This window comes from Vicugna pacos, chromosome 5 (assembly GCF_048564905.1).
Source record: "Vicugna pacos chromosome 5, VicPac4, whole genome shotgun sequence".
NCBI lineage: Eukaryota > Metazoa > Chordata > Mammalia > Artiodactyla > Camelidae > Vicugna > Vicugna pacos.
Window position 1 is genome coordinate 88,341,794 of NC_132991.1, and position 22,828 is coordinate 88,364,621.

The 22,828-nt window shown below is 39.4% G+C and overlaps 2 protein-coding genes across 27 annotated transcripts in view; one reads left to right on the plus strand and one right to left on the minus strand.

The window, feature by feature from the left end:
- TRIP12 (thyroid hormone receptor interactor 12) overlaps positions 1 to 11,999 on the minus strand; it is a 132,364-nt gene extending 120,365 nt beyond the window's left edge. For 14 of the 25 annotated variants that reach the window (XM_072961821.1, XM_072961822.1, XM_072961820.1 and 11 more), the window contains exon 1: positions 10,646 to 10,984. The gene's annotated coding sequence lies outside the window, so the exon portion shown is untranslated. Of the gene's footprint in view, positions 1 to 10,029; positions 10,552 to 10,645; positions 10,985 to 11,655; positions 11,717 to 11,926 lie in introns of those variants that run through there. The other 11 variants (XM_031677903.2, XM_006207910.4, XM_031677895.2 and 8 more) reach the window with 6 other exon arrangements.
- FBXO36 (F-box protein 36) overlaps positions 11,045 to 22,828 on the plus strand; it is an 82,293-nt gene continuing 70,509 nt past the window's right edge. For both annotated transcript variants that reach the window (XR_012072925.1, XM_006207962.4), the window contains exon 1: positions 11,045 to 11,380. Coding sequence is in view for 1 of the 2 variants with exons in the window: in XM_006207962.4 (XP_006208024.1) it covers positions 11,285 to 11,380 (96 nt within the window). In the remaining variant the exon portion in view is untranslated. The remainder of the gene's footprint in view (positions 11,381 to 22,828) is intronic.

Sequence of the window (22,828 nt, forward strand, 5' to 3'; positions counted from 1 at the left end):
TTTCCTCAAGATCACAAAACTAGAATATGCGGGACGTTATTTAAACACAATGTCTAGCCTCAAAGCCCAGATTCTTTCTAAATGTCACTTCCTTCAAAATATATAAATGTGTAGAGCTACCAAAAAGCAAAATTTTCTATGAAAACTAAAGTTACATGATAAAAAAAATGCCAACTTTAAGGAGAAATAAAATGTTCATGTAAATGTATGCACAGATTTTAATTGGGTCATAATTCCATCTTATTTTCCATTGTATTTCTATTTTTGCTGTTATCCCAATTGGAATTATAACCCAGGGTTACTCAAAAGCATAGGAAGAATACAGCATATGTTCTTTCTGTAAAGATATGGGGCAAAGAATTCATTAAAATAAACAGAAAATAAGCACAGAATGCAGAATGTATTTACTCAGTACAGTTAACTCTGTTCTGCCACTGAAAAATTATATCCTTTTCTGATACAGACTCATCCACTCTCATTACACTCCTTGTCTAGAATGTCCAACTCTCTTCCGTTCATCTCCACCCCATCCAGGGCAGCCCCATCCCTGCCCTCTGGAGACACTGCTAACCTCTGAAAAGTATCACTGAACCGAGAGAACAATTCAACAGAGGTTAGTTGCTGTTGCTACAATTTTTATTCACGAAGCCTTTTCTTATTATTATGCCATTAATCTCCCATACCATTGGGCTAATTTAATTTAGATCACTATCCAAATATATTATACATATATACCATGGAAATCACATGAGAAAGGTAACAAGGAATTGAACTTGGAATTCTATGTGGGCAAGTACACACGGATACAAATACGACTGCTCGGAGAAATATCTTGGTAATATTTTTACCATATTCTCTGTTCCAAACAGCTCATCACCGGATAAGGCATCTAAACTCAACCAAAGAGTTTTTACTGTTAATTTTTGTCCCCAAGTTCACCACCTTCTTAATGAGACTATAAACTCAAGGCCAAGACCACATCTGTGATTTTCATAATCCCAAATCTTAACCTAGGACTCCAAATAAAGTGTTCAAAAATATTTATAGTAATACATACCATCTGCTTATTAGTCATATACATTAATTCCATCTCCACTGTAAGCTTCAGACTAACTTCAATGAGAACAGAGAAGTCCTGAATGATTGTTTTCCTAGGTATGAGAGTATGGCTAATGCAATTCAAGAAACACCATTAAAAGAGAAATGCAGCGGTTGCTGAAACCAAGATAATGTCTTCCCTTGTACCATGATTCTCATACTAGCCCTTAAAACAGAAATAACTGCAGAACTTTAAAAAACTATAGTTTTATTAGGTCCGACTTTAAGTTCCTTAAAAAAACTACGAATTAATCCACTCCCAACTTTAAGACTGTCTTAAGTAATATGGAAACTTCCCAAATTCTTTACTACAGCATCAAAAATTTTAAATAAATTCAACAGGTATCCTGAAAAAGCTCTAAGTTTACTATAATTATTAGTAAACTCTCAAGGTATTTGTACAATTATGAATCATCTTAATTTTCTTTTTTAGTAACAAGAAACAAAACATTAATATGCTGAATATAAGTAAACACATGAGTGAATGAGAAGGCCATCCCACATTAGAATTAAAAGCTGCTATTCTAGCAAATATTAAGTTTACCAATTCCTTAGCTGATGCAAGAAATAAAAATTGAAAGTCATCTAAAACAGGTGCTGCAGGGGGGAGAGTATAGCTCAATTGGTAGAGTGCATGCCTAGCACGCACAGGGTCCTGGGTTCAGTCCCTAGGACTGCCTCTAAAAATAAATAGATAAATAAATAAACCTAATTACCCACCCCACCCCCCAAATAAAACACCAACAATAACAAAAAAAAAAAAAAAAAAAAAAAGAAAGAGATCTTAAAACAGGTGCTGCAATGAAGATCCCAAATGATGGTCTGTTATCTCTCCAGTAATTCCTCTCAGGAGCAATGAGTTTGTGTAATAAGAAGATACCTGGGAAAAAATGGCATGGCCTAATATCCAGGCAGCTGAAAAGTAACACTAGATGGTTAGAAGAGGCAGAAGCAGATTATCTTACAGAGCCACACCAAAGGCTGAAATTCCCCAACTCTTACCTCATAGCAGCAACTGGAAGGGCAAAACTTGTCAAAAGGCAGGATGAAGAGTAGAGTAAAAAAGGAGATGAACTCTGCAATTAACAGTCTAGTGTTCTGACAAAAGTATTTTGAAACCAAAATGTGAAAATCAACACTAAAATTTCTAATGACAGTTGAGAGAATTAGCAGACACGTCTGATCACAAAGTTAACAACTACTGAATTCTCTCAAAAATGAGCCTAATTGTTGCCACCTACTGGAAGAAGGGCATAAATGTGTTTGGATCTGAGATGGAGGGGTAGAGATGGGGTCTAAATTCCTCTTGGGACTAACCTGAAAAAGAAATGGAAATATATGCTTCATAAAGAACAAAAATAGGGAGCTGCATGACTGCCTAGCAAAACAGACACTATTGCCTGCTGCAGCAGTAAAATACAGAAACTCCACAAATGTTTTTAAAGTCCACAAACCCCCACACATTTTGGACCTTTAGCTTAACGTATTATTTTAAGTCCTAGACTTGCACTTACAGCTAGCATCTCTGCTATTTCCGCAAAAGGAAAACTCAAATTAATTCAAACTGCAGTCAGCAAAATCTACAAGAACATGCTAGAAATAAAAGCTGCTAAAGAAAGCTAAATATTATGGCTACCAGACCCCTGAATAAAAATTAAAAAATAAAAATAAATCCTTTTTATTTTCCTTTTGGCCACCATCTAACCTCATTTCCCATTTCTGAAATCCTGTTTTACATAATTCATAAAAGTAAAAGGGATAACAAATAGTCTACTATGACATCAACCAGAGGCAAATATTTTTATTAAAATATTTAACATAAACTGCGTAATATTAATTTGCACTTAAAAAAATACGTAAATACTTAAAACCACAATTTGCTTTTGTTTTAAATATTTTTAGTGCATTGAACACTAAGCAAAAGTTTCCCCTATAAATAAGACTGACAAATTACTGAGTAACTCACACAAAAAAGTATTAATTCTCAAACAGTACTGATTTTTTTTAATCTCTGAATAAACAATAGTTGAATGTGTTAAGGCAAAATGATTGTCAGCTTCCACTAAACGAAGAATTCTGTGACTGAACAGAGGAACAGCAGGAGTCATTTACACACTTAACCAGCTCCTGCTTATGGAACAAAACTTTTCTAACTATTAAGGAGGGATATTGAACAAGAAGTAAGTTTTATCTCCATTGCTACTATCATCCCAAAACTTACCACAAAAAGCCTTACACATAGTCCTAGAAAGAGAAGCAATTTCATAAAAAGTGGTATCTAGATGCACTTTTACTTTTCAGTTCCATTTAGAAATTAAATATTTTTGTATACTTTTTTCATGTTGTCACTGCATATTCACGGATCAATGATAAATTCAACTCATCTGTTTGTTAAATTTAATTTCTTAATCTCCAACTTAAGAGCCTCAATAAATCTCAGCCCAAATTTCCTGTTCTTTCATAAATGTGGACCCTCTACTCCAGAGGGCCACTTTACCTCACCACAACTACAGCTGTAAGCTCCCCATTCTTCTGTACCTATCCAGTCAGCTCAAGCCCCTCCTCTCTCCATAAAGTCTTCCTCTATAACTTCAATCTTTCTAAACTTCTGAGTATTCACTGCATAAAACTCAACTTTGTACTTAATAACAAATATGCACATTATATGTTGTGTTCTTTTGACACAGTCTGAACTCATCTGCCAATATTAGTACATCTTGAGATAAGAGACCTCATTTTATAAATCTTTAATTTTTCCTCAGCACACTCCGAGAGTAGACCTTATACAGAACCAAAAATGCACACACATTAGCTGCTGATGAAATATCTGTATAATGAAGGCACTTCCAACAATTTATTCAGTAAAGCCAAAAATCAAGCCCTAATTCATCTGTTTCTTAATTTAGATTCTCATACGAAGTTTTCTAAATGCAGAAAACCTGCATTTAGACTATCTGCAGAATACCTCTCTATACTAAATATTATCTATAGTTATCAAGTCAGTTTGAGAAGTGATTATCAACTAAATTAAATGCAACAAAACTCAAGAGGACAAGAACTACGTCTTAAGTTCCTTTTGTATGCCTCCCAGCACAGTCCTGTGGTGCACAGCAAGCACTTGATAAAAATATGTATTGATAAATAAACTTTCATCTACTAATAAACATAATCTCCAAATGCTAAATCTGGAGTAACCGAGATACTAAAATAGTCTAATGACAATCCCATAAGTAGTTGATTTCAATGAGCCTAATTCTGAAAAACTTATATTCCAGGAGCCTACAGCCAGCTACCAAACCCTGAAAAACAACAATAAGCAAGCTGACAGTAAACTATGTCAATATTTTACTATTACTTCGCAATACAGTTTCTCACCAAACTCTACCACTGCCACCTACCATGTACAGTTATGTTAGGAGCCTTATGCCAGCCTCTGCAAAGAAAGAAGAATGAGAACTCTACCCCAAGAAGTCAAAGATTTCATAAAGATGCAAACAACTCATAAGACAGACTGTGAAGGTCATAACTGAAACATTAAATGTAGAAGGGAGTAGGAGAGAAGAGAGTGAAGAGTGAAAATCTTACAGGAGTTACTGAAGCAAGTGAAGTGTGTAAATGGAGCTCCAAGAGACACAGGATGAGGGAGGGTTTATCGACCAGGCAGAAGGACAACCAGAGCCTTAGCAAGAATGCTGAAGTTCCTAGGTGTGTTCAGAGAACAAGCAGCTCAAAATGACTGCAGCCAAGGGTGAAAAACAGGATTACAAAATACTGGGGCCATAGCAGAAGTTATAGTATTTTCACACACTTGCTGTTTACAAAGCAACCATAAGCACTCAGGTTTTAAGAATTAAAAGAAAAAAGCAGGACAGGGTAGGCCCTCCAAATGATCTCCATGAACCTGCTCTCTAAGGACACAAAGCAGCTTAAATTACAACTCAACAGTGAATTTCAGATAGGCTATCTGTACAAACTTACTTCGGGTTTCCAGGGCATCACACATGTTTACCAGTGTAAGAACTTAAAAACGAGTTACTTTGACCTTAAGACAACAGCACAAGGTACATCTATTTATTCAGAAATCTGCCCACGGGTGGAATGAGTAGGAGTTGTGAAGTCAGGGTGGAACTCATTGGTTATGACAGCCAACAAGTTGATTAAAATACACATTGAAATGCTGTAACTTCAGGTCTTGAAGGCTTGTTGATAGACACTTCGGCTTATAAATAGCCTTCAAAAATCCATATATGGGTAATAACATTTTACATACATAAAATAAATACATCCTTTCTAAAATGAAACAGAATAAGCTAAAATGCTATATAAAACTCAATTTTGTACTTAACAAATTTGCACATTGTCTCAAAACTTACCCAGGTCCTCAATGATGCAGTTAAATGATCAACTATTTCATGTAAATAATGGACAATTAAAGAATATGAAATGACTTGACCTAAATTTTGTAAATGTCTGATTCAAAGTAACTTGCAGTCTCTAAAATACATACCAATAGACTAAAAAGAAAACTCCCAAAATATTTTTAGCATTAACAGTGATCCAAAATGTTTATCAAAACAAATAAAATAGGATATTACATTAAACCATTATAGAATATTTTCACTTTTGGAATCATTTTATTCTCACAAGACTTATTCCTTCAATTAACATTTAAAGATTCCTTACTATGAGCCAGGCGCTGTGCTAGATACTAGTGATAAAAAAGAGGAAAGATTGACTTCAAAGAGTTCATAATTGACTAAGGAATACTATTGCATACTCAAGTATTTTCAAGTAGGATACCTACATATATAAGAAAAGTATGTTCTAGGTAAACAGTGTTGACAAATGAGGCTATGTGTCAATGCTGCAGTGAACCAGTGGAGGAAGGGCTCTGTGTTCCAGTCCACCACCGTAGCCTGATCTCCTAAACCCAGTGTCTAGCATATACATGACAAGTAACTCTAGGTTAGGTGGCAATAACATAATTTTTCAGATTAGGCACTTGAAGCTCACAAAGCTTAAATTATCTGCCCAAGGTCACAAAGATAGGAAAGGCGATGCCAGGACTGAACCCAAGTCTTCTACCTTCAGATCAGATACTCATTTGAACAACACTGTTCTCTAATGAAAGAACACAGATTAACAGGCAGCTTTTTTACTCCAGGCCCCTAGAATGACTTCTAAAATCAAGCGTTAACTGCAAAACTGACTATTACCAACAGCTTACACGCACTCAAAATAAAACAGGTAAGTCTGAATAATGGACAAGTTCCTTTTGCTTCTGGCCAATTCAGCTTCATGAACTACAAGAATTACAAACAAAATCTAAAAGTCCTCAGAGAAAAACTATCAAGCAGACTTATTTCAGTTTAGGAAACAACTTCTTTTGCAAATACCCTGAAACTATCAATAAATTGGGATACTAGATATAATTAAAGAATTGCATTTTTAAAAATCCAGGACATCAGCCAAGTTAAATTTTACTTAAATAAAAATTAAGAGACTGGTTCAGCATCAGCACACCTATTTACCACAAATAACAGCAAGTACCCACCACGTATGCAGAGTTACCTAGCAGACCAGGTAGACACTGTAAAGAACAAACTGCTAGAGGTTTATGCCTTTTGGAAGTCTGTAATATAGCTGTCTGAACTACACCCAGGCACTAAAAAAGAATACACAAACGGAAAGCTAATATTACATGTTAAGAACTACAAGCACCAAGATTATATAACACTCTACAAATTGTATGTATTATATAATATCCCCAAATTCTTACTCTTCCACCCTGTCCAGGCACTGATGGCACAGCAGTCAGAAGATGTGAGAGAGACTGTGATCACATAAACCAAACAGCATCCTGGGGAATCTGCTGGGGCCAAGAACCTTTCCAAGCAGGAAGACTGGCTGCAAAGTCAGCAAGACCAAGCTAACTTTACTGGTCTGGAGTAGGAAGGAAACGGGTGTTATTTTCTATCAGGTTTATGAGTGCACCTTCATGCAAAACACAATGACATTTAGATAATCCTTGCCCTCAGGAAGCCTATAATCCAGTCAGGGAAACAAAAGCAACACATGTCAACAAACCTAGCACTGTAATCCCAAAATGAAGTCTATACAGATAACTCAGAAATAAAAGGAAAAGATCACGGGGTAGAAATTTTTGAGGAAGTGCTCTGAGGGGCGAGCTGAAGTAAATCTAAAATGATTCAAATGAGGGAAAAGGGCATGTCAGGCTTGCAGCAGCACAAACTTGAATGAAGATGAAAATCAACAAGCAGGTTGCATTTTCAATGTAGTCCATCAAACTACCTCAGCGAACAGGCCCTACCACAATAAGTAATAGGACAATTGGTATCACATTTGCTCAAAAAGATCCCCACCCATCCACTTAAAAGAATTAAAAACAAAAAACCCCCCAGATTCTGTAAAGAAAGCAGATCAAGATTCAGAAGTGTTTTTTCTTTAATTGTAGTCTCTGATATTAGAAAGTCAATTTCCTAAGAGCCACAAACCAGAATAGGTATTAATTCTACCCACAATAAAAATGCAAAGAAATTTGTCTGAAGTTTCCCCAAACAAAATTAAAAATGTATGGTGAAAACGTAGCAAGTGGATGCAAAAAAAAAAAAAAACAAACCTGGAACATAAAAATTGGGCCCAAGATCTATTACCCAATGTAGCAGCAATTTCAATTTCAAATTATAAAGTGCTACAGCTTCCCATCTTCAACTACCTTACATCAACACCTCCCACCACCACTACTAATGAAAGCTGTTATCTTTTGTTTAATGACCTCAAAACAGATAATTTTTCTGAAACTAGTGACAATATCTTACACTTATTTACCAGTTTGTCATTTTTCACAGCCATTATATCCACTGGATCTCAAAACCACCCAGTAGGTAAAATGGGGATCCGACTTTACAGATAAAATAAATGGAGACCAGAAAAGGAGTCAGAGAGTAGCTCAAGATCACACAGGTAACTAACTGGCAGTGTTGTGAATTCCCAGGCCAGAATGTGTCTTCTTTGCTAGGATGATGTCCTTTAAACTGGATCATAAAACCATACCCAGATAACAAATACAGTAAGCTTAAAAGTTAGAATGGAAAAGTAAACATTACTTCAAATTTACTTTGCTAGGTGAAAGCATTGATTTTACCCTGGCCTAGTATCCATTTATCTTAAAAATATTTTTTTGTTTAGCACCATCAGGAACTCTAACTGCCAGAAGTGCCCCAAAACTTTCAGAAAATAAGTGAAAAATAAAACAAATAGCCTGTTCATGGACACTAAATAATAAATGTCAGCTGAGCAGACTTAAAATCCATTCAAACTCCAGAAAAACTAGGAAGCAAATTGAAACAGTGATAATCTTAATTACAGTTCTACCATTCTTATGGATACTGGCACATTCATAGAAAGGCAGAGGTGGACAAAGCCCACAAACCCCAGACACGTTAATGTGCTCTCTTCAAGCTTAAAATAAATGAAATAAAAACTCCTCAAACCATTTCACAAAGATGATATAAAAGCCACACTAATTCAGTATTTCTGGGGCTAAACATAGAGCAGGGTGTTTGTAAAAGATTTGGAAACTGTGTTTACTATAAAATTCACACTTAATACTGATCTCTTTGCATGTTGTAAATATGAAAATAAGCCTCAATAAATCCCTCTGCAATTTACTGTCTCTGAACCTCTGATAATTCCACTCCTCAACCCTAACTGCTTCCCTCCCCCCTGGTGCAAATGCGACGCACACAGGCCTCATATATAGGCCTCCTGCCTTTTTCTCTAACAACTAGGACCTTTGTTCCCAGCGTCGGTTTTTTACCCCACTCAATAGCTCTTTCAACTTTCTACCTCGTATTTTTGTTTTGAGAGAGGAGATTCTGAGCCTCAACTTTCCGGATCTTTAAGAAACGAAACGCCAAAAATATCTAAAGAGACTGGAGAGGAAGAGAAAGTTAAATACATCACTTAAGGGCCTACAAAGCAGAGGGAAGCCCCGGGATCGGGTGATCTGGCAGCCCAGGCAAGATCGGGGAACACCGACTAGGAAGGGAGACAGCAGGGGAGCAGTTAGACGTCCACTTGGAACACAGTCGCTGCGCTATTAAACGCCCCCCTCCCCCCCACCACACACACACACGAACGTTCCCACACTGACACATTCCCTCCCCCAATTAACGAAGCAATTAAACTATCCCCACCGCCAGACACCAAGCTTAAGCTAAACTTCCCCCAGACAAAGTAAAACATTATCAAAAACAAACAAATCTGTCTTTAGGGTTAGGAGCAGCCCCTTCCGTTCTCTCCTCGCCACACGGGGTAACCTATTCTCTCCCGTCCCCCAGCAGGAGTTCACAAGTCTAAGTTATTCCCCCACCCCACCCCCAATTGGCATGTGTTTTTAAATCTTTTTTCCTCTAGCAAATTTAGGATTTCTCTTATTCTGAGGAAGGGAGCGACACGGAGAAGGGCAGGATTGGGGATTTCACATCCTTCATTACTTCAGCTCCCCTCTAACTTGTTTCAAAACTAGAAACCCCACTCACTGTGGGGAGGATGGAGAGACGGTGAACTGAATGGACAAACGTTATAATAGCTTTTATGTAATCCACATATAAATAAATTAATCGCCTGACTCGCTTTGAATGCTAATACGATTGGAGTGACAATTGGCCCACCTCCCTCCCACAGGTCCTAACCCCCTCCCCCCAAATTTCCACGCTGATCTATTTAGAAGGATGCTCTGCTCCTCTCCGCCAAGTTTCTCGGCCTCTTTCACGCCCCCTTGCATGCCCCTCTCGGCGTCATCCTCCCTCAGCCTCAACTTCCCACGGCTGAAACAACTGCCCACCGCAGACCCCGTCCCCGGCCTCGCCCGCCCTCAACCGTCCCCCAGGGCAGGAAACCCCTTACTGCGGTCTAAAGTCACTCCGGCCTCTCCCTCCTCTGACCCTCGCTTCCCACAACTGTTGTCACTCGAGCTGCTCCCTAGTTTCCATTTCCGGGCCGTCTCTGGCCCTGGAACCTCCCCTCTCCCGGTTTCCGGGCCCCCTATCCCATTTCCGGGGAACCCTTGCCGTCTTCACACCCCCCACCTGCACTTCCGGCCCCCCACTTTCTCTCTTCCTAGACGCCCTCCAAGCTCCCAAGCCCACTTCCGGCCCCCCCGACCCCCGCCGGACTCCCCAAGACCCGCACGCCTCACCCCAGTTCCGTGAAGGACCCTCTTCATTGCGGGGGGCCGGAGGGGGGACCCAGCGACCCCCCCGCTCCCGCCCAGCCCCGGTCCCTCCAGCCGTGGTCTCCCTCGAGCGCCTAACCCGTCAACCCCCAGCCCGGTCCTTCCGCGGCCCCGCCGCCGCCACCGCCGCCGGGAACAGGCCGAGCGGGGGCCGAATCGCGGCGATGACACAACCCGGCTTCCTGGGACTTTCTGTTCCAGCTCCTCCCCCCCCGCCACCCCCCAACCCCTCAATACAGCCCCCTCCCCCAAGCCTGGCCCCACCGCTAGGAACTGCGCCCCAATTACCTAGTTGGGCCCCAAAGTCTCCGGTCCGGACTCGGTGGCGCGGCAGTAACTTCCACTCGCTCCCCCCACCCCCCCGGCGGCGGCGGCGGCGGCGGCTCCTCGGGTCCCTACAATTATCAGCTGAGCCGCAGCACCGCGCCCGGCGTGCGCCTCCGCCCGCGCCGCCTCCCTCCCCGCCCGTTCCAACACCCTCGGGGAACTACTTTGCCCTGCGACTCCGGCTGACGGGCTCGTCCGCGGGACAGGCCCCGCTGCCTACTCGCGGCTCATGACATCGCCCCTCCCTCTCCCACCGCCCGGCTCGACTTCCCCAGCGGCCTGCTATCTCCTCCCGATCCCTTCGAGGGACCAGGAAGGAGAATGTGAAGGTTCGCTTGGTATCCCTCCGCCGGGGTCACCCCCCCCTCCCCTCGGTAGTAGCAGGAACTAATTCCCCTTCGGGTCACCGGGGACCTGAAGGTGCAAATTTCACGGCTCAGGGTTCCCTGTGGCCCTTGGGAGAGAGGACAATCACCCCAAGTTAGAAACAGCCCGCCAGCTCAAAAGTAGGGTTCGATTTAAACCAAGGCTTTGGCCCCATGACCCCAACCAGGCCCCGCCCCTTCCTGGTTGTCTTAGCGACGACGGTGGCGTCCAAAGATGGCGTCGTGGCTGCCGGAGACTCTGTTCGAAATTGTAGGACAAGGCCCGGCGCCGAGCAAAGACTATTACCAGTTATTGGTCACCCGGTCCCAGGCAAGTGCGAGCCGCGGTTTACCCTCTCTACTAACTCTCTGCGCGCCCCGGAGGAGCTCTGAACGCGAGCAGCGCTAGGCCGAGAGCGCCTGTGGCCAGCCGGAAGCGCCCGGTCCCAGCTCCGAGCCGGGAGATTTCCCTCGTCACCTCGGCCTCCTCTGCGGGCCCGGCGGCCCGCGGGTCCCTTCCCAACCCCAGCCCGGCTCGTACCCGGCGAGCTTTCTTTGCCTCCTCACAACGCCACCCGCTCCCTTCCTGCCACCCGGGGTTCCTACCCGCAGAGTTCCCTCCGCGCGAAAAGAAAAACAGGCGTCCCTGGCTTGCGTGCAGCCTCACCTCAGCGTGGGAAGGAGGGAAAGAAAGACTCAGCCAAGTGTCCCAAGGAGGAGCCGGCAGGGGAGGGGAGAAAGGGAAGATCTCTTTTACAGGGTAGGATTTAATCATGGGGGATTTTAAAAATCTTATCGTGGTCTTTACGTGTACCAAGGCCACATCAAAACTTCCTTATTTCTAGTAGGAATTGATCGCTGAGAGCTTTCCCCTTACCTTTTTTGGAGCCCCTTCTATCCCATTGAAAGTGTGCGGGGGGTGGTACAAAAATGTTTCAGCTGCTCTGCGCGTCAGCCCCACCCATAATGACATCTGCTCCACAACAATAAGACCGAGGATTATGTTATCGCTAAAGTAACCATCGGCCTATTTTTATGACTACTTTAGCTATTTAAGGTGGGCTTTGTGGATGATTTATTGTGGCCATGAAATGATCAGGTTGAACTGGGCCTCCACGCGGAACTCGTTTCTGGTTCCTCGCTGAGCTTACACCTGTCACCGAGATATTCATGCACCTTGCACTTTAATAGATGGTATTCCTATAAAATGAAATTTAGAACTTTGCATATATTTGTTTTGTCGTACATATTTAGTGTTTCATCAGTTTTTCTATGAGCTCTTAAATAAAATAGAGATATTTTATAGCTTCACAGGTATCTTTAAAACAGAAATATATTTTTATAGCTAAGATTTATAAATATTACAAGCGTAATTTCAGTATTACAAGCGTGATAGCCTGCCAAACTTAAATTTTTAATTGAACACTTTTAGAGAAATTTTTATGCATTTAATTGAAATTTCTTACATGCTGAAATTTAGGATTGACTATTTTCCATTTGCTTTAAGGTGTATGATCCTAAAAATTCACTTCTAGCATGAATGATTGAAAGCAATCTCTTATCTATTCCTACTTCATTTTTTGTTTGCACCTACCTCAAGTAAGTTAGAATGTTCTCATTTTTACTTTACGTCCTTTTCCATACTTGTTTTTAAAAATTATTTTTGAGCATTTCTTTTCCTTGAGGGTCTGGTAGTACAAGTGTACTATTCTCTAATGTTAGCCTCAACAAGTTAATACTTGTTTACCTTTTTATTTTAGAAAATGAACCATAGGAGTCCTCCTGGTATTGGTTTTCCCCAAGAATAATTCTGTTGTCCTTCAGACTTTGCTCCCTAATCTAACTTGGGCACATATCTTCCTCTAACTACTCTGTTTCATGAAATTTTTCCTGCCCCTCCCTACCTCAGGTATCATTTTCTCTTTTTTTCTTTCTTTCTTCTTTTATTAACGCATCAAAAATTCTCCTTTATTTCAGGCCCTGTTTTTTTCTGTCAATTGCGTCTGTGTAAAATTCTTTTCAAGTTCTGAGCCATTTTCTTTTTTTTTTTTTAATCCACTACAGTTCTACCAGGGAGAGTTAATCTCAAATCTGATTAATTCAATCTCTTTTTAAAGTAAAATTTGTTGTAAAAATAGTAAGCCAAAGAAATAGTCTTTTCAGTCAAGCATCTTGAGAACATGCTATTTTGTAACCACAAGATAATTTTTTTCTAAGTTTCAGCACAGGAAACCAAACATCCAGTTAGAGATGATCTGACATAAATAAGTACTAAAAGACTAGAATTAAATGCATTTTATGAAATGGACTTTTTTTCTCAAGCGACTTTCTAAAATTGATTCTTGTACATTTTCTCTCTCACTCTCTGCCTTTATTCCCCCAAATGTTGTATATTATCCAGAATATGCTCCAGATTTAAATGGATCCTTCTTTCACTGTGCTTCCCTTTTTTAATTCTTTTTCATTGCTTTTATTTTTACTGGCTTTAAATCCAAACAGCGGCACATTTGACATGAATTTAAAGGTAGATGTACCTTTCATTAGCATCATACCATCACTGGCATGATCCAAAATATATAAACATTCTACATTTGTATTCCTTTGCCTTTTTGCTTATACAGTGACATTAAAGTCATACTTGTATGCTTACAGAGGCACTCCCAGTTAAAAACTTGATGCCATGATTTTTTTTTTCTTTCAGAAAGGGGACTTACAGAATATAGCCTGGGGTCAGTATAGCTTAATTCTCAAATCTGACCTTAATAATGATAATCCAAAATCTTAGAAAAATCAGTGTACTGCTTTCTAAGTCAGAGATTTACCCAATTATTCTTACTCTAGTTTTAGTAGTATGTGTAGTATGCTGGGTTCTAATTCTTTGGAAACTAGTCGATGTATAATAAGTTAGGGCTGGAAAGAATCTTCAGTATTATTTAGGCCAGCTTCTAAGAAAATCTTAAGTTGTGTTCCTGAATAAAGATCTTTTCCTTAATTTTAATGAGCAACTTGTCATTTACTATGGGGATGCAAAATATAGGAAGATTCCTGCCTTCAAAGAATTTATCATTCCTTCAACAAATGTTGAAAATCTTTTATATGCCAGGTACTGTTCTAGTTTCAGGGAATCATCAGTGAACCAAAGTTACTCCTCTCATGAAGCATATAATCTAGTAGGGAGAATATAGTTAGTGATTTGATTTATATAAACACTCAAATGGTTTAACTTTTGTTTGAAGTCCAAAGGAAGTTCTTGAGCAATTGCCAAGTTAATGAATAGCGCAAACATATTAAGATGTATGAGTACAGAGGAAGCAAAAATCATTTTAGACTATGAGGTCCAGGAGGGTACTATTAAAAGTATTTTACTCTTGAAATTCTGTCTTATTTGCCCTCTCTAAATGAAAGTGTTGCTTAAGGTGGTCAGAACTGGTGACTTAGGTTTAATGTGACAAATACAGGGAAACTGCTAGAAACAGTAAACATGTGCTAAGTAGATGAGAGTTGGCAGACATAACCTCTGACACCTAATAACACAGGTGTTTGCCCCAAGAGCACAAATATGTTATAGTCACTCCAGCAGCTAAAAGAAGGAAGAATTGGATAATAGATTAGTCTTATTTTATCTATCTCATTAAATCCTACTCAAAACTCCAAAAAGATACCTAAAGCTACTGTCATCTGAAAAAAAAAAAATCCAAAAGCTCTCTCCCCAAAAGTGACAAGTATTTTTGACATGCTTTAGAGCTGTAGCACGGATAAGGTGAAAACATCTGAGGTTCCAGGCCAGCCTGTGACAGGAAACTGTCATCTCAGTGACTTTTGAGAAGGGAATTGAAGAAAACTAGACTTAGAGGTAGACTTCACAGCATAGAATTGTGCTAGGGTCACTTCAAGCCACAGACCAATTTGAAAGATTTGAAATTTAGTACAGTCTAAAAAAAAAAATGTTAATACATGCACCCCAGCAAATCCTATCTAGGATTTTATATATCCAAAGCTGCTTTCACATGTGTGCAAGGATATGTGAGCAAGAATGTTCACCAAAGTAAAATAATTGTAAAAACATCTTGGTATAGACTATTCAGTCTTTTTAAAGAGATGAGATGAAGCTCTCATTTATTTAGACCAAATGAAATCTTAAGCAAGGAAAGCAAGTTGCTGGGTTAAATATAGTATGATCCCATTTACAAAACAACAACAGTTTTATTTTCTTTTAAATAAATGTTAGAGTTAAAAGGTAGAGTGATTCATTCTTAAGGATGGAGTTACGGATTGCTTTCACTTTCTGCATGATGTATTTCTGAAAGATCTGAATTTTTCTACAGTAATATTTTTATAATCAGAGAAAAGCAATAAGGATTTTAAATGAAAACGTACATGGATAACAACTTTGATAAGTTGCCCTGCTCTATGGATCAGCTTCTGCCTGTCTCAGCAGCACCCTATTTGAGCCACGTCCCACACTAAATCATGGGCAGCACTGATAATTGTGTCACCAAAGATCCTGCTGTGTTTTCCTTTTGGAGGGAGTGGTGGCGGATTATTCTCATTCTACAAATTTAAAGGAGGTGCAAAATGGGTTAATGGTTGCTTGTAAAAATTTAAGGAAAGTTCAGTGTCTGGAAACTCCTGACCTTCTTTGCTTTTATTTTTGTTTTCAATGTAAGTAGTAATTACTTTTGAGAAACCGAAGGATTGCCATCCCTTGCCTTGTTGGGTGTGAGATGAGATCATGCTAATGAACTAAAAGAGAGATGAGGAGAATAAGATGGGCAAAGGTGGTTTACTGAATAGATATATTTGCCTTCCAGTAAAGCTTAAAGAACAGAATTTCTCAAGTAAATTGAAATCATATTAAATAGACACCAAGGAGGGTGGGTAGAGCTCAGTGGTAGAGCACATGCTTAGCCTGCACGAGGTCCTGGGTCTTAGTACCTCCATTAAAAGTAATAATAATAAATAAATAGACACCAGTTGGCACATTTCAGGAGCTGGTTAGAATGCAGTCAACTTGATGTTAGGATAGTATTTTCCCAGGGGACCCAGGAACCCCTAAATCATGCTCTGCCCTAGCCCTGCCCCCCACATAGGGTCTCCAAGTCACATACGTAGAGGAGGGAAAGCAGAGGAGAGTAAACGGATGTGGCTCTGCGAACTCTTTCCTTGTCCTTAGTGGAACTTTCCCGCTGATGGAACTTCACAGCCAAGCTGCCCTTTCCGCCTGCTGGCCCCCAGCCACAGCCAAAACGTTTCTACAGAGAAAATACTACTGCTGCTCTTTTTAAAGTACAAAGGTCAGCGGAATGCCTGCATTCGCTTAGTTTCCTCTTCCCCACTGCTTGAGGCCCGACTCACCCTCCTCTTCTTCAGCTGTCTCTCAAAAGCCCTCATTTGTTCCTCTGCCAGCAGAAATGGGCTTTTCCCTCCTTCGCCGCATTTTAGAAGTTTCAGCCCAACCCTGCACAAGGCCTGCATCCAGGAATGTTTTGGTGTTTCTGATGGCAGCACCTGCAGCCACCCTGCCGTGCCGGCTCTACCAGGTGTTCGTGCCTCCTGCATTATGCCTCTGCCGTTCCTCGTATCTGACACCTCAGAAAAATGATGCCCAGCCTGTGACACTCCAGGATGGGCCCCATTAGAGTTGTGGCATCGCTTTTAATCATAAATTCATATTCCTTTTAATTTTTTCAAATGGCCTGTGGCACTTTGTGGGGTAGAGAGGTAAAATAATACAAGCAAGGTGATTAAACTTTTAAAAATAACAATATTCTGTACTTTATTGTAACCTGGTCATCAAATGACTCTGAAATCCTCATTTCGAAATTACATGACAACTTCTCCCAGGTAAATGGTTCATTCAGCATCTCTGAGCGCCTCCTCAACCTGGGCAGTTAATTTGGTCTCACCCTCCATTGACACAGATTTGCCTCCTAATTATATGGGGCAGTAGAGCACTTAATTGGGAGTCACTGAGTCATGGATCCTTTCATTCCTCTTGCTAGTCTGCACGCTCTTGACCTGGGGCAAGACACTTAATTTGTCTGGGCCCTAGTTGCTTCATCAACATAATAAGGTTACTAGTCTTAAGAGATCAGTAACTAAGGTTCAGTCCATCTCTGAAATGTTCTTTCAGATGAAAGTAATGTTTGTCCCTGGAAAAAGCACTGAATTTTTTTTCTTTTTTTAGAAAAATTGAGTTTGCATGGTAGGTTCTGTATTAGTAGCTACATGACCTGGTGTAAGTCTTCACCTGCCTGAGGTTTCATTTCCCCATCTGTAAAATGAATAATTCCACCATGGCTCCTTCACAGATAATGGTGAGCACCAAAAATATATAAAAAGCACTCCAGGCCAGTGTTCCTCAAAGAGAGATCATGATCAAATAAGATGGGAAAATCCTGGGTTCAACACGATTCTATTTGCTTTTCTTCCCCGAAATTTCTCAGAGGTTTTAAAGTCCTGCTGTGCAGCATGAATCTCTGAGAGGAAACTGTAGCAGGAGCATTTCCTACTCATGAGCCCCCGACTCCCCAACCCCTTTTCTCTGAGCATCTCAGAATCTGCGGTTCTGGGGAATGCCCTTTGGAAAACAGCCAGCAGTGCACCTGGTACTGAAGAAATGTTAAGTATTTATGTTGCATTGTCTTCTCTCAGTGCCAAATCAATCAAACGTCACTTTAATGTGAAAATGACTGAAGTAACTCGTTAGTCATCTCACGGCTGTGTTTTTTTTTATTATTATTGTTATTATCATCAGCTTATATTTCCACAGAAATACCTATTGATGTTTTGATTGGGATTGTAATGAATGTATAGATGCATGTGTGGTGAATTGGCATCTTTACAGTATGAGGTTTCCAATCCACAAATACAGTATATCCTTCCTTTTAGAATTTTTTAGGTGTGCTTTAATTTTGCTCAAAGATTTCTTACAGTGTGGAAATCTTACATATATTTTGTTAGAATTCTAGGTGTTTGAATTTTTTTATTCTATTGTAAGTTAAATTCCTTTTAACAATTATATTTTACATTTGGACCTAGTAATAAAAACACAGTCGATTTTTGCTTCTGGTAAGTTTCCTTTCATCTGGTGATCTTCCTAAGTCACTAACACTAATAATTTATAATTCTTTAATTTTTTTCTTCCAGTTTTATTGAGATGTATTTGACATACAGCCCTGTATAAGTTTCAGGTATACAGCATACTGATTTAACTGACATACATTACAAAATGATGACCACAGTAAGTTTAGTGAACATCCATCATCTCATATCAATACAAAATAAAAGAAAAAAATTTTTCCTAGCAATGAGAACTTTTAGGATTTACTCTATTAACAACTTTCATATATAACATATAGCAGTGTTAATATATTACGTTGTATATTACATCCCTAGTACTTATTTATCTCATAACTGAAAGTTTGTACCTTTTGGCTACCTTCATCCAGTTCCCCTTCCCCAGAGTCCCTGCCTCTGGCCACCACAAATCTGATCTCTTTTTTCAATAAGTTTGTTGAAGTATAATTGACCTACAACACTATGTTAGTTCCTAGTGCACAAAATAGTGATTCTATATTTCTGCACGTTACAAAATGATGACCGTGATAAGTCTAATTGCCATCTGTCCCCTTACAGATATAATATTACATTATTATTGACTATATTCCCACTCCATACATTTCATCCCTGTCACTGATTTATTTTGTGACCAAAAGTTTGTACCTCTCAATTTCTCTCACCTATTTCATTCAGCCCCCCCATCCCTCTCCCTTCTGGCAGCCACCTGTTTGTTCTCTATATGTATGATTTTCTGTTTCGTTATGTTTGTTCATTTGTTTTGTTTTTCAGATTCCACATGTAAGTGAAGCCATATGGTATTTGTCTTTCTCTGACTTATTTCACTTAGCATAATACCTTCTGGATCTATCCATGTTGTCACAGATGGCAAAAAATTCATTCTTTTTTATCGCTGAGTAATATTCCACTGTGTGTGTGTACATATACCATATCTTCTTTATACATTCACCTATTGATAGTCACTTAAGTTGCTTCCATATCTTGGCTATTGTGAAGAATGCTGCAGTGTACATAGTGGTGTATATATCTTTTCAAATTAGTGTTTTTGTTTTCTTTTGAAAAATACCCAGAAGTGGAATTGTTGGATCATATGTTAGTCCTATTTTAATTTTTTGAGGAACTTCCATACTGTTTTCCATAGTAACTGCAACAATTTACTTCCCACCAGCAGTGCACGAGGATTCCCTTTTCTCTACATCCTCACCAGTGCTTGTTATTTGTTGTCTTTTTGATGATGGCCATTCTGACAGATAAGAAGTGATATCTCATTGTGGTTATGATTTGCATTTCCCTGATGATGAGTGATGTTGTGCATCTTTTCATGTGTCTGTTGACCATCTGTACGTCTTTGGGAAAATGTCTTTTCAGGTCCTCTGCCCATCTTTTAATTGGGTTATTTGGTTTTTTTGTTTCTGTTTTTGTTTTTTTATCTTTACTTTTTTTTTATTGACGTATAGTCAGTTTACAATGTGTCAATTTCTGGTGTACAGCACAATGCTTCAGTCCTACATGAATATACATATATTCATTTTCATATTCTTTTTCACCATAAGCTACTACAAGATATTGAATATATTTCCCTGTGCTATACAGTATAAACTTGTTTAGCTATTTTATATATACCAGTTAGCATCTGCAAATCTCAAACTCCCAATTTATCCCTTTCCACCCTCTTCCCCCTTGGTAACCATAAGGTTGTTTTCTATGTTTGTGAGTCTGTTTCTATTTTATAAATAAGTTCATCTGTCTTTTTTTTTCTGTTGGAGTATTTTTTTTTTTTAATATTCCACATATGAGTGATGTATGGTATTTTTCTTTCTCTCTCTGGTTTACTTCACTTAGAATGACATTCTCCAGGGCCATCCGTGTTGCTGCAAATGGCATTATTTTATTTTTTATGGCTGAGTAGTATTTCGTTGTATACATACACCACAACTTTTTTATCTAGTCATCTGTCAGTGGACATTTAGGTTGTTTCCATGTCTTGGCTTTTGTAAATAGTGCTGCTATAAACATTGGGGTGGGGTTATTTGTTTTTTATTGTTGTTGAGTTGTAAGAGTTCTTTGTATATATTGGATATTAACCTCTTATCTGATATAGTTTGTACATATCTTCTCCCATTCAGTTGGGAGCTTTTTAGTTCTGTTGATAGATTCCTGTGCAAATGCATTTTGGTTTGATGTAGTCCTATTTGTTTATTTTCGGTTTTGTTTCCCTTGCCTGAGGAGACAGAGCCAAAAAAAAAAATACTGCTAAGACCCGTGTCAAAGAATGTACTGCCTAAAAGAATTTATAATTCTTTCAGATTTTCTGACACATTCATGTCATCTCAGAATAATGACATATATTCTTCTTTCCTAATCTTCATATCTTCTTTATCCTTGCCTTACTGCAATGGCTAAGATTTCCACCAAAATGTTGAAGAGAAATAATACCAGGTGTTCCTATGTTGTTCCTGGACTTAGGAGGAAAGCTTTCAATATTTCACTATAAAGTATGATGTTTCCTGTAAGTTTTTAAACTCAGATTAACTATATCTCCTTTTATTTCAAGTTTGTTAGTTTCTATTTTGACTGGATAGCGAATTTTATTTTTAAAAAACCAAAACCAAAACAAACCCAAACTTTAGTTAGACACTAAAATTTGCTGTTTTTCTCCAAATCTTTCTTCAGATCATTATACATTGTGTGTTTCCAGGCTCCGGGACCACTGTGCTCACCGTTTCTAAGTAACACCCATCCCTTTCCCATGGAATTGCTACACACTTGGCCCCAGTCACCTGGGTGACTTCCTGTTGGTCTCCCCGCATCCAGATCCAGTCCCCTTCTTTGAGTCTCATCTAAAATGCCCACTTAACATTTCAAATCAGTGGGGAAATGGAGAACTACTCCATAATTATTGTGACAGTTGGCTATCAAATTTATCACAAAAATAGAAAAAATTAAGGAAATCCCATCGCATACTGTGCGTTTAAAAATGTGTACTCTCATACTACCTATAAAAATCTTATATGGGTTGAAGAGCTAAATGCTATATACACCAGCACGCACTATGAAACTACCATATGTAAATAAGTGAAATTTTTTTAATGTGGAGGTGAAGCCTATGCAGTATTCTGAATCTGAAAGCTGTAATGGAAAAGAATGGCAGACCAAGTACATTTAAAATAAAATTTTATTTTGAGAATGATACTTAAAATGAATAAATTACCTGGGAGAAAATGTTGGCCACATATTTACAAGGCAGAGGGCTAATATGCTCTGTATCCAAAGGTGATCAGTCTTACAAATTAGTAAGAAAGCCTCATGGAGAAATAGGCAAAAGAGATGGACAGTCACCTGAAGAAATACACATGACAAGTAAACATATGAAAAATGCGTACTAGCAACCTTACTAAGTGATCAAGGAAATATAATTTAAAACCACAAGATACCAAGTTTTCCACTGGCAAAAGTTGAAACCGTTCAGGTTGTCAAGGCTGTGAGAGCAAGGGCTTCCCTCAAGAAGCTTGCAGGCTGTGGGGAGACAGACAGACAGACTACAGCACGGTGACCTGTGCAGCAGAGATGTGAGCTTTCTGGGGAGAGCACTGGACAGAATCCTGAATAGCAGGAGGTGGTCAGAGCAGACTTCAGGGGGACTAGATGTGAGCTGAGACCAAGACAAGGAAGAGGTGGGGACAGTCCTGTGGGCCCAGGATGTGCAAGCACAGAGCTTGTTCCCCTGGATGTTAAGGAAGAAAACCTGGATGGGGGCCACCAAGAAGCAGCCGGGGAGCAGATCAGGAAATGCCTGGTGAATCGAGAATTAAGACTGGATTCAGCCAGTCAGTGATTTTCAAATTACCCTTTGGTTTTGCAAATAAATGCACTTATGAGGTTCCACAAGCATTTTATTCAAATCTCCTCTCTGGGAATATTTTTCACTAATTTAAAACTTGTAATATAAAAGAAATACAAACACCTTCAAATGTTTTATATACCAAATTTTATCATCTTGTGCTTCCAAAAATCGAGATGAACATGTTTTGGTACAGGCCACAGAGAAAAGCATCTGTCATTGCTGTAAATACTGTAGAATGTCTTACAAATGTGTCATTGTTTGGGAAAGCTGAGCTCTGACCAACCCTCTGGATTCATGCCTGTACAAGGCAGGTATAATCAGGGTAGAGAGTAAGCCTGAAAATCAGATATTCCAGCTCAGAACAGAACCTTAAACCACTGACAGTTCACAAAAATGCCTTGTGATAGTGACATCAAGCTAGAGAGGGTCTTAACACATAGTAAGTAATTTTCAGTACTTTTTGTCTGAAGTTGGCATTTGTGATAAGGAGACAAGAATTTGTTAGATAATTGTTAATCATCCAACTCTAAAACAGAAGTCTTAACTAGTCTTACTTTTTTGGATTTTCTGAATCCTTTGAAGAGTACATATTCTAAAATCAGCCATGTGAATTTTTAAAAAATGATTTCAATTCATTCATCCAACAAATATTTGAGTGCCTTCTGCCTACCAGGTGCTACTGGGTGCTGTGCCAAGCACTCAGGATACAGTAGGGTGCAAAAGTTCCTGTTCTCCACCCTCATGGAGCTAGATGCTGATGAGATAAACACATAAGCCAAACTAAGAGGTCAACCAAACCAGATGCCAACCGTGGGAAGTGCTGTCAAGGAGGGACACCCAAGTGCCTGAGGATGT